General features: G+C 42.1%; 2 protein-coding genes across 3 annotated transcripts; both read right to left on the bottom strand.

Moving 5' to 3' along the window:
• Nucleotides 1-506: 506 nt before the first annotated feature.
• Nucleotides 507-5203, bottom strand: LOC139369808 (mitochondrial intermembrane space import and assembly protein 40-A-like). 2 transcript variants are annotated; one of them, XM_071109082.1, is made up of 4 exons: nucleotides 4539-5185; nucleotides 1649-1747; nucleotides 1016-1419; nucleotides 507-637 (listed from the first exon to the last, which is right to left on the bottom strand). In XM_071109082.1, the coding sequence occupies exons 1-3, from the start codon at nucleotides 4558-4560 to the stop codon at nucleotides 1055-1057; spliced, it is 486 nt and encodes a 161-aa protein (XP_070965183.1). In that variant the 5' UTR covers nucleotides 4561-5185; the 3' UTR covers nucleotides 507-637; nucleotides 1016-1054. The 2 variants fall into 2 exon arrangements, with proteins under 2 accessions (XP_070965183.1, XP_070965182.1); XM_071109081.1 differs by having other exon boundaries at nucleotides 507-1419; nucleotides 4539-5203.
• Nucleotides 5204-6280: 1077 nt separating this feature from the next.
• On the bottom strand, nucleotides 6281-11653 carry LOC139371057 (protein transport protein Sec61 subunit alpha). Its single transcript, XM_071111103.1, has 12 exons — nucleotides 11493-11653; nucleotides 10566-10633; nucleotides 10381-10446; nucleotides 10195-10273; nucleotides 9800-9931; nucleotides 9570-9679; nucleotides 9176-9329; nucleotides 8820-8980; nucleotides 8426-8623; nucleotides 8075-8266; nucleotides 7806-7882; nucleotides 6281-7669 (listed from the first exon to the last, which is right to left on the bottom strand). The coding sequence occupies exons 1-12, from the start codon at nucleotides 11497-11499 to the stop codon at nucleotides 7483-7485; spliced, it is 1431 nt and encodes a 476-aa protein (XP_070967204.1). The 5' UTR covers nucleotides 11500-11653; the 3' UTR covers nucleotides 6281-7482.
• Nucleotides 11654-12443: the final 790 nt, after the last annotated feature.

Here is a 12443-nt window from a genome sequence, read left to right as displayed (position 1 = left end):
AGACAGCAGGAGCGGTAAAGATACTCTTAATGATCGGCTATGAAAAGCCAACTGACATTTACTCCTGAGGTGCTGACTTGTTGCACCCTCGACAACTAGTGTGATTATTATTATTTGACCATGCTGGTCATTTATGAACATTTGAACATATTGGCCATGCTCTGTTATAATCTCCACCCAGCCCAGCCAGAAGAGGACAGGCCACCCCTCATAGCCTGGTTTCTCGCTAGGTTTCGGCTTTTCTATGGAGCTTTTCCTAGCCACTGTGCTGCTACACCTGCATTGCTTGCTGTTTGGGGTTTTAGGCTGGGTTTCTGTACAGCACATTGATATTTCAGCTGATGTAAGAAGGGCTATATAAATACACTTGATTTGATGAGGCCATTGGTGATTTTAAAACAGCTAGAATGCAATGTCTGATGGTTGAAAACTGAGGTTGGATCAACATTGTAGTCACTCCACAATAATGACTTAAATGTCTGTGAAAAGAATACAAATATACAAAACTATTCAACTTTGTCTTTTTTGTAGATTTGTTGACAAAAAAATAATTAAATCAATTTTAATCTCTTTGCAACACAACAAAATGTGAAGAAGTCCAAGGGGTCTGAATACTTTTGCAAGGCACCCACAGAATCTGAGAAAATTAGAAAATAAAAAAACCAGGTGTGAATTAAATAAAAGACAAATGGAAAAATAAAGTAGAAATGACATTTTTAAAATACAAAAAGCAATTACTAATTGGACTTTATAGTAAAGAGAACAATCAATACAAAAACAGAACACTAGTAATGGCAAAGGATAGCACAGCACATGGTCTTGTTTTTTTCCTGAAGGAGCACAAAGAAAGAAATATACACACACCTAGAGTGAAGTTACCCCATCTTTTTCCTTACCCTCCTCCCTCTACAAGTCTCTTATATTCTATGAGGGAAAACCCAATCTGGGTTATGGTGGGGGGGAATAGTCAACACTTTCATTTATCAGTTTAAATAATTGATACAAAAAGGATCACCTTAACACATCCATAGAAAGGGCTTGTCGTGAATCATGCTCATCCTGAGGCTGAGCTGTTTGAAGGTGGTGGGGTGTCAGCAGGGGCGGTGGAAGGGCTAGAGTCTTGGACAGGGGCCGCAGGTGTAGGGGTTGGTTCAGGGGCAGAGTCTTGTTTGGAAGGATCCGTTTCAGATGGCCCTCCCTGGGTCTCCTTGTCCTCCTCCTGGGGGTAGAGTTCTGGGTATCTCTGCATACACTCCTGCATGCCCCTGAATTGCTCCAGGCACTCTGAGCCCTTCACCTCCTCCTTGCTGTAGTGGAAACAGGAGAAGGCCTCCTTAAATGATGCTCCACAGGGACCGCTGGCCATCCCTCCCAGACAGGGGCAGTTCCAGTTGATCTCCCCATTGGGCAGGATCAGACCTTGGGAGGAGACAGAGAAAAAGGGAAACAGATACTAATTATACCAGAAAGGAGTGCAACTCTATTAGGTTACTGGTTATCACAGAGGGCAGCAAGTCTGGCCATTGTCACAACAAACCCATGAAAACATGTAAGGCATGGGTCATGTCCTCATGTCAATCTAGTTAGCAATTGAGCTAATCTGGGCCTAATGTAATCTAATTGAGAAGCACTACTTCTCTCTACTCACCTCGTTCTTCATAGGGGTCATCAGGATCCTCCTCCACCAGCTCAGCGTTGCTCGGTGCTTCATGTTCCTCCTTAGTCACAAAGATGACACGGTCCTTACCTGGTGTGGAGAGGACAGGCAGATATCAGTGAGAAAAGTCTCTGCTGACTCAAGTGGCATGAAGTGGATTGTGGACTGGAGTTAGTCAACCCTAATATGTCTAACCAAATACACTTATACACAGTCAAATGTGATGTAAATGAATGGCCAGCCAATTTATATTTCAGGTGATTCTGCAATTTAGGGGACTTTAGCTGTGTAAACTTTCAGAAATTAAAACTTATTCAAACACCATTTTACCAGTATTGTACTTGTCTTTGATTCGTCTAGAAACTATATCTGATAATGGTTGTGATTATACTATTCAGGAATGTATATATTTTTGTAATTTTCTCACAGACAAAATGTAATTTCCATCACGTCATTAAACATCCATTTTGGAGAAGTCCTCCAATAGGATCTACAGTGTGCCACATACCTTTTATTTTACTGTCAAATGTACTGTGACCTTCTCCATGTGCCCCTCTGTATTTCCCTTCAGCTTGGTTTTCCCACTCAAACCACCATGTCTGCTCACCAGCATCAAAGTCAGATGTTTCAAGCTCTTTTGCTTGACGACGGGAGCACTCTCTATACATGCACTCTTTCTTCAGGTTCTCTCAGCACAAATACTCAATAACTTTCTCAATGTTGCTGCAGCTGATCCCTTTGTGATACTGTAGTTTGTCAGCCATGAACTGGAGGTTGGCATGGGTTTTGCAGAGGCATGTGTCCCTATCTTGAACTGCTGGCTTGACAACCCAAAAAGGACATATTTCACAGAATTCACAGTGGGAAATTTGAATTTCTGAATATTCTATCTTAAACTTCTGATAAAGGTTCTGAATTGTGCCATTCAAGAAGCGCTTTCTGCTTTTTGTTCTTGTTCCTCGTTAGTGGGTCCTTTTCCCTGTTGCTCTGCTGTTGTCATCACGTTCATAGAATCTAGTAATTTTCTCTTCTGTGGCAGTGCTAATTCTGTTACACTGATTTTTCCTGGAGTATTGAAGACTTGGATGGCCTGTTTTCAAATTGCCCTCATTGCTTTTGCTAAAAATCCAAATTCTCTGTTTGTGGCTTCGACCAAGCCATACTTTGAAGCAACTTGTTTGTCCTTGGCACTGGACATTTCTTTTATACTTTTGTTTTAACTCTGCAATGATGGCATTTTGAAACAATAAAATCCTTCAAGTTCTTCGGAGGTCCCTTCATTTGCTGTTTTGTCTTTGGGGAATCTTGTCTCTCCATTTTGTTCATCAGTCGATCATGCCTTTTTTTTTGTATTTTTCAGCTTTCCGTAAAGCATTATCAAGTTTGACGTTTGTCATACTAAGATCTCTGTATGCTTTTGAGCGACCTCTTCCAACCTTTTTCCTTCCAGCAAGTAATCGACTTCTCATTCCTGTTGCAGACGATGAGGAAGGGGTATCAGGGTCTGCATCAGCGGCAGGCAAGTTAGGGGCAGGTATGTTAGCCTCATGTTCTGGCTGCAAGTCATCTGGTGACTGAGGTGTGTTGCCTGATAAGTAGGTCTCCATTGCAACTGTTCTCTTTAAAGTCTGTCTTCTATTCTGTTGGTTGCATTTTCATTGCCTTCTCTTGTTTATTTGTTCTTGCTTTGTAAGCTCAGAGTGAGACTTCACTTCTCCCTTTTCTTCCAGTATCTCTCCCTGACTTTTTGCAGATGTTCCTGGTATCGTATATAATCATTTTCTATTTTGTTTCTATTTGGTCTGTGACCTCTGTGCTGTTTTATGTGGTATCTTCTAAGAATAAAGACAAACACTACTTAGTTTTCAACTTGTGCACACCTTGGAGCATTTTTTAGACTAAATTAATTTCAAACATTATTAAATAAGCCTAAAGAAAAAAAACAAGTAAAAACAAGATAATGGATGTGTCATTTCTACCATGCTCTGTCATTTCCACCACACTTAAGTTTGTGATGGAAATGACACTTCTACAGTTTCTGAATAAAATTGACAGACTGCTTAGCATGTTTTGGTTAGTATTACAGCTAGCATATAGTTTATACTAAATACATAAAATATACATTTTTCTCGATTTTTCTTCAACTTCTGGACATCACATATGGAACAACTGTCCACTGCAGCCATGTGCTTCAGTGTCACTGTTTCCTTGGTAACCAAAGTAACATTCTATTGAAAAAAACTTTATTAAATTAGGTATTTTGTCCTTAGTGGTGGAAATGACACCACTCCAAAAGGTGTAAAAAAAACAACAATATAAAAGGGCATTCTCACAAATATTGATATAGATTTTATTTAATTGACATTATATAAATGTGTAATTATTAATGTTCTCATAGAAAAACATAGTAGAAGTTTAAAAGTCTGGGTCAGGGACAAGGGTCTGACAAATTGAGGTATAAAATGCATCTGAAAAGTAGCTCAAATACTTGATAGAGAGGTGTTTAAAAAAGTATGCGGTGATTACAGTGTGAACTTAACATACAAATATTTGTTTTATTTTTATAAAATCCCCAAAATTGACCCGAGGACATAGAAGTGCCCGTAGTTGTAGAATCACCCATTCATAAGTTATCACACCGAGAGCAGTCCGTCTACTTGTACTGAAACACACACACCATGTCTGAAATCAGCGACATAGATTTAGAAAATCTCTCTCTGGCTGAACCTGGTTCTACAAGCATTGGAGAGAAAACAATGCCTCGTTCTAAGTATAATCATAATTATAAAATACAATGATCGAGAAACGTAAGCTAGCTAACTACTGCATCTAACAAGTTTGAAGAGAAGCGGTCATTCATTCACACAGCACGTAACGTTACCTTCCTCCTTGACTGAGGACATTTCTTCGGTGTGGTGTCTACTGACGTGCTGTGCCCTTCAAGGTGTCCCTGCGGTGCCGAGTTTCCCGACTGATGTTATACTACTTTATCAATTACAAAAGGAGAATAATTTGGTATTGTATAGCTAGCTAGCTGTTTCACAACTACTTCATCGTTCACATAACCCACGTTTTTTTGTGTCAGTGCATCTGAGGACGTAAGAACGAAGGACCCATTTTAGCTGCCCCTCTTAGTTCCTGACATAAATTCTTAGGGAATAGGTTGCAGTCCAAACACTTAAAAGACACACCCTCGTCATATGCCCTTGGGGGAATCGCCGCAGCCATATTTGTCGTCAGTCCAAATGATTAGCCAAGCAAGGGAAGTTTGCAACTTAAGCCCCTTTGCCCTCGTTTCTAATGGAGTTTGCGAGTGTACAATTATGTTCACGTCGGGCCTGAAACGCGCCTAATTCGATTCGCGATGATTGTAAATCCGCTAAGAAAAGTCCGCTAACGTTAATACGGAGTTAACGTACGCGTGTAACTAAGGCCGATTTAAGCTTGATGCAATATGGTCCAGCTAACAGAGGCCAAATCAAGCTCTACCACATCACCGTGCGCCTCACACATGTTGTAACAATGTGTAGGGCTCCATATAGCTCCGCACTGACATGATTGGTTGACGGTAGGTGGGGGCAGTGCGTCCTGTATAAACACACTTCCTTGAAAACGTCCTTCACAACAGCTCTGCTTCTCGAAGTGCAAGAAGTATGAATGCCCTGCCTTATGTAGAGGCCACATTGCAGTAAATACTGTATGGCAAATTGGATGCTTGAATTACCATACATTGGCTTTTAATGGCCATAAATTGTCAACCGATCATGTCAATGCAGAGCTATATGGAGCCCTCCGCATTGTTAAAACATTTGGGAGACGCACGGCGATGCGGTCACAACCCTCCATACAGAATCTTCGGGCCACATGGCCATATCAAGCATAGATCGGCTTTAATGTACAGGTATGACTTAACATGCTGTCATACGGCCTCTGCAGAAGTCAGGGCATACTTAATGCGTTTCGTGGAGCAGAGCTGTTAAGGAAGTGGGTTTGTGTTTATACAGAACCTTCCGCCTCCACCTAACGTCAACCAATCATGTCAATGCGGAGCTATTCAGAGCCCTCGTTAATAAAATATTTGGGAGGTGTACGGAGCTCGATTTGGCCTCCGCAAGCTCAGCAATTGTGTCACACCCTCTGTAACAGTTTTGCTTCCATCCCTTTCCTCGCCCCTACCTGGGCTCGAAACAGGGACCCTCTGCACACAAACAACAGCCACCCTCGAAGCATCGTTACCCATCTGTCCACAAAAGCTGCGGCTCTTGCAGAGCAAGGAAGGTCTCAGAGCGAGTGACGTCGACCGATTGAAACGCTATTAGCGCGCACCCCGCTAACAAGCTAGCCAATTTCACATCGGAGCCTCAACACCAAGCATAAATCGGCTTTAAGGGGCAGAGATCCACAGTCCCCTCCCCGATTTCATCGTGGTGGACAATAAACTTGACTGAAGTAGCTAGATACAAAACGTTGGTTTACACCATAGCCCATGAGTTTACACTTCTAGATATTGGAAAGTTATTTTCATCATGTGACACAAAGCTACTTTGCTCCAAGTGTGTTGTGATGGATTTATCCAGGCAATAATTCAAGTTGTTAGTGTAATCTTTACAAAGAAAAAACAACTTTTCCCTAAAATGAGTTTTTATTGAGAAAGATCTTTTTTTCCCCCGGAAAACATTTGTTCGGAACAGCATACTATTTTTGATTTTTTTTACATATTAAAAAAAAGTATTTTACACTGTTGATGGATTCAATGCATGGCATATATACAGAAAACCAAAATCCACAACATGTGAAAGTGTTTTTAATACAGTCATGCTCAAAGCAGACAAAAACACACAAAATAAATCTTTCCTCACCCAATCTTACCCAACAACGTGGGCAACAGGTATGAATGAACGTGGCATATATACGATTACCTCTCCCTAAACGCACGTCCAGTTTCAACATTAAGGCCCTTCTGCTGAGTGGTTCACTTGATAAACTCTTCCACTGCTGCACACTTTTTGACAAAGCTGGACCACACAGAGCCCTACACTCTACCTGATCCTATATTGGATCACCGCTTTAAAACAGTCACATCTGGCAGACAAACATGGTTATGTTCTAAATAGTTCTGAGCCTGGTCCAAAACTTCCTTTGCTACTCAGTGAAATGAGTGGCCATCAGGTCAACACCCCAGATAAAGATTGTACCAAAGAGCCCAGCTGTGAAGGTATACTGTACACTCGTACCCATCTATATCCTCCGGGTAATAGAGATGATGGAAATTAATGTATATACTGTGTATACTGTATACTGTGTTGGGTTGTATGAAAGAAGTCCAGTAAGAGAGGGACTGCCCTCATCCCAGTGTAGCACACATGACTGCATACATGAGCCACAGAGCTCTTCTCTCAGTCTGAAAAGGAACACTCCCCCCTGTGGATCAGACCATTTTATACAGATATGAAACACTCCAGATGACTCTGAGAAGGCTAACTAGTCCCAGGCATCAAGCAAACTGAGTTGAGAGATTGATCTATGTGTTATGACTCAAAGGGGGAGCAGGCCAAGGGTTGTGAATGTCAGGATGTAGTCAGTCCCACCACTTTGCTACACAAACCATTCTGTTCGAGCTGAACCTTGTGGTTCAAGGTTCAGGTGGAGATGCCAGAAAGCACCCGGGAAATGAGACAGATTAATTATGCAGATTTTAAAAATCTAAATGGACATAAATTATGGGAATAATAATTATAGATGGAGATTTGGTGGGACTTGGTCTGATCTGTCCATGTGCATTAAGAGGGTTGTTTCGTCACAGGTGTTGGCAGCCAGGTGTCTGTCTAGAAGAGCAGGGCTCCCATGCTGCCCATTTCACTCTGCTCCTTGACAAAGATTTCAAAGTACTGGTAGATGATGGTGACGGCCAGCAGGATACCCGTTCCCGAGCCAATAGCACCCAGGAAGTCTGCCATGACAGAAAGGCCACCGATACAGAGACCACCAAAGGCAGCTGCTGTGGGGATGTACCTTGAACACACAGAGTAGTAATGCACCAATCATTACCTGAAGAAAGTTTGGAATAGTGTAATATTAAACCCTGGTAAAGCTATGATGATGTGGATTGTTATGGCTAAAGGTTAGAGAGATGGCTGAGATTGTTCACCTGTTGAGTTCATGGACCATGGAGGTCTCTCTGTGTCCCCTCATAACCATCTGTTGCTCCTTTAGCTGCTTAGCCACCTGGGAGACAAAACACACTATGTTTACATAATCTCTACAGGTCCACTGACACACGCTGCCCACAAAAGCCCTGGAAATGTTTAGTTAATAAGATTTCTACATCAAAACAACTTGAGTAATTTGAATTAAATAGAATTAGTTGATGAATACATAGTCTAACAAATGTACAGCACATGTGGTAGCAGGACTTACATCTTTGGCAGATGAGCCGGACACCTCGATCCAGGTCTTGGAGAAGAAGGCACAGGAGCCCAGCATGAAGCAGATGTAGATGGTAGCATGGATGGGGTCATCTAGGACCGAGCCAAATGACTCCGGGGGAGAGAAGTAGTAACAGAGCCCACCCACTGGGTAGGCACGGGCTGGACCACCTGACGACGTATCCTACAAACACACACGTTTGGTCATCTCATACAGTCTGTGCCGCTGGAAATGTTCATGTGACAAACATGTCAAATGTAGTTAAATTGAGTTTAGACATGGTAGTTCAGATATGGTAGAGCAGGGATAAAAACATTTTTTTTTTAAAGGGTGTGTACTTACTGACCAGGTGCCCAGCAGGTTAACCAGGAAGTTACCACTGAATCGTGTGGAGAGCATCTGAGAGATCACGTACAGGTTGGACACGAGGGCAGACTGGAGGATGATGGGAATGTTGGAGGTGTAGAAGAGCTTAATGGGATAAGTGTTGTACTGGCCACGGTAACGGGCAGACTTGATGGGCAGATCCACTCTGAAGCCCTGTGGAGAGATGGGAGGAAGAGACGGACATGGTGAGATACAGTATACATTTATTAAGTCTAAATGGACATTACTAAAAAGGTGAAGAAAAAAACTACCACATTGTGTTGTTTTTTGAGTAACTAATTATCTGACAACAAATGTGTTCAACTCCTTTAACTGGTTTTTAGGACAGACAATGAAGAGCGTTACTGACCTGGAAGTATATGACTACACCAAAGACGAAGACAGTGGCGAGGAGGTTCATGAGGTTGGGCAGGTTCTGGCGGTAGAAGGCCTCTCTCAGGGCGCGCACCTTGTCTGTCCGTGTGGCCAGCAGGTGGAAGAGAGCAATGATAGCCCCCTCAAACTCTGTGCCTGAACACAAGACAAGATACTCAAACATCAGCCTCACATCTAGAAACCACCTGGCCATACTCCTGGGGGGTTTCAAGGCCAAGTCTGGATCTATAGGAGCCCTAGTTGGTCTTATATGAAATTACTACTTGGAAATTAGTAAGTCTGTCCTAAATGTACACCCAGACATGGCACATCAGTTTCAATGCCCCATACCTCTGCCAGTGTTGACGGTGGTGGGGCTAAAGGCCTTCCAGACGATGGTCTCACAGATGTTGGTGGCGATGAACAAAGAGATACCAGAACCCAGACCATAACCCTTCTGCAGCAGCTCATCCAGCAGCAGCACGATCAGACCGGCCACAAACAGCTAGAGGGGGAGACAGATGGGTTAGAAAGACAGAGACAAACCACTCGCACTGGAGCACTATTTGACTTCCTTTAAATATACCTATTCTTCCTACATTCCATGAAGTAATCTGAGAGGGTTGGATTGATTCAAGAATATGATGTGAACCTTGCTCTATATTAGGACCAAGCCTGGATCTGATAGGGGAGATAAAGAGTAGGGATAAGAATATGACTCAGAGGGGTGGGGAGGAGGGCCCACCTGGATGATGATGAGAAGACAGATCCCAGCGCCCATATCGGAGGGGTCTCCATACATGCCAGTCATCACATACACGATGGCCTGACCAATGGTGATGATCATACCAAACACTGTAGGAGATGGCAAGGGGTTAAAGAATCTATGGCTTCATTCACAGTAATGCTTGTGCTTGATAGAATCAAGTCAAAGATACTCAAACTAGGAACAGGAAGTGGGGCTTGTGATCTTACATTTCTGTGCTCCATTGAAGAGGGCCCTGTCTTTGGGTGTGTCTCCCACCTCGATGATCTTAGCCCCAGCCAGGAGCTGCATGATGAGGCCTGAGGTGACGATCGGAGAGATACCCAGCTCCATCAGGGTACCTTGAGGGAGAGACCCAGGGGACGTTAACAGGAGAGCAGAGCCATAGAGATGTTCAGCCATTCATTCATAAATAACACCATTCACCCATTCAAGTCGGAGATAAAGTTATCCCTCCAATTGATCAACTCAACATTCATTAAACACTATCAATTCCCACACTCAGTTACTAATTAGTTGATATGTCCCTTGATTGACTTATCAATTCATTTATTCACCTGTGACTCTAATTTGATGTCTCTACACTGCAATAGTGACAACCCACCTCTGTTGGAGGCCAGAATCACTCTCATCCAGTAGAAGGGATCTGCAGAGTCTGATGACATGATGCCAAACAGGGGAATCTGGATGATAGACATGACAGACATTCAGGTTTGAGGTTTTTATTTATTTAATTCTACTCGTTTAACATGCTAGAAAATATTGTGTGAACAAAAAGGCAGATGTTTACCTGGCAGCACACAAGGAAAATGAAGAGAGTGATGGCTGTCCATAGTACCTTCTCTCTGAACTGGATCTGTTGAACAACAATTACAGCGAGACATGGAAGCAAAATGACAGCATTAACAACATAACACATACAGAGGTAATAAAGTTTAAAGTAAAACGATTCTTGTCATGAAGTAAATACTGTACCTTTCTTTCGGGTTTCTGGATTTCAGGTAATACAGCGCAGAAGGGCTTTATTACCTCCAGGAATTTGACTAAAAAACAGACAAAGGGAGGGATGTTATTGGTTCCCCATAATAAACATCAATCAAGGGCAGTGAACCTATTTATAGGGGGACGTGGCATAGCGATACATGCATAACTGGAGGTTTGCATCTTTGGATATGAGCGAATTCACTATGAAAACAGATCGCACTATCAAAATAGTTAAATTAAACATTTTGCATACCAGCTAAAGGGTTTCAGTTAGAATTTGCTGCTTATGACATGGAGCTACTTATGGGGCAAACACTGACTGTTAGCTGTGCGTCGTCATCACTAGTCTGGTTGTCTGCTTCAAGTTTAGCTAGCTATGTTAGCATAACCCCTGCAAGATCAACCTGCAAAGTTACCGAGCTCTGAGATATTAATGATCATGTAACAATGGTAGATATTAAAAAGTTATCAATGTAGCTGACTGGGCATTTAATAATACGAAGTAACTAACAAATATGTACAGCTGTTAGCTAGCTAGCTAATGTAATGTTAGCAAGTAGCTAGTTAACTAGCTATCAACTGACACTGACAGCTAACGTTAGCGAGCTAAATTAGTTAACCTTAATTAGCTAGCTAACGTTAGTCTAACCGTTAGTTTCTTCACAAATAACAAAGTTAACCATTTCATTGCAGTCATTGTTGTTGAAGACAGGAGTTCAAAATATGTTTAAACACGGAGTACTCGTCGTCAAACTAAATGTTAGCTAGCTAAATGCTTGCTAGCTAGCTAACAATGAAAATGGCCTCCATAAATAGATCCAACCATAGAAAATTCTCATTGCTTGCATCTGATTCAAATGTTTCCTGTTTATGTGAAATCGTCCTTTAGCTAGCTACTTCATTCTAGGGGATACTCACTGCCCATGATAATGTCCCAAGCGTTACGTTCTTAGTGTATGGTCCCTGTGTCAGACAGTGGGTCTCTCCAGTTTTCGTTCTGACTACGGGCAAAAAGCTCTGCGCTTGGAAAGAAAGCACTTTAGAGACACGTCACCACTACACAGGCGCTTCAACACGTCAGTTCAACAGAAAGTGGGTGTATCTTTAGTTTCTAGAGTTAAAAGTAAACTGAAAACTATGCGGTAGGGTCAATATTTTCCTTCTGTCTGCCCAGGTTGTTGTAGCACAGTACTGGCCCTCAACGCATATGGCTAGATGTGTGTCGGCCAGCTTTTTCATAACCCCACTGTCTCCATGAGAAATGTGATGACTTTGATATATTCAAATTATGACGAAGATACATAGAATACAAACATTGACACGCCGTTGGCATGAAACAATAAAGATATTACTTCCTGCAAACAAATGTAAGCGAATGGGCACATAACCCATTCAAACCGTGCTGCATTATGGGGATACATTTTTTTTCGACTTGCAACTACATGTCCACTGCAGGAACTTTACAAAAAGAATGTGATCAAAGGTCATCAAGTTTTGACTGCCAGTTTCTGTAGTTGCTCTTCACCAACTTCATCCTGCAGCCATTACTTGCATTGTGGGAGGTTCTATTGTCAACCGATCATTAGAGTGTGAACTGTGGTACCAACTTTGCTTTTCATGTATGTATACAGTCTTTCCCACCAATTGATTGTACAATGTACACATGTATATTTTCAGTTTATGATTGTGTGATATGGGTGTTGGCGACATGTTTTATTTTGACATAATAAAGAAAAACTTTTATAAACAATGGGAACAATGCCTCAGATCCCCAAAAAGTTCTACAGCTGCACCATCGACAGCATCCTGACTGGTTGCATCACCGGCTGGTATGACAACTGCTAGACAACCGACCTCAAGGCGCTACAG

This window comes from Oncorhynchus clarkii, chromosome 17 (genome assembly GCF_045791955.1).
Source record: "Oncorhynchus clarkii lewisi isolate Uvic-CL-2024 chromosome 17, UVic_Ocla_1.0, whole genome shotgun sequence".
NCBI classification, from domain to species: domain Eukaryota; kingdom Metazoa; phylum Chordata; class Actinopteri; order Salmoniformes; family Salmonidae; genus Oncorhynchus; species Oncorhynchus clarkii.
Note: the sequence above shows the minus strand (reverse complement) of the source record. Positions and strands in the feature narration are given on the sequence as shown.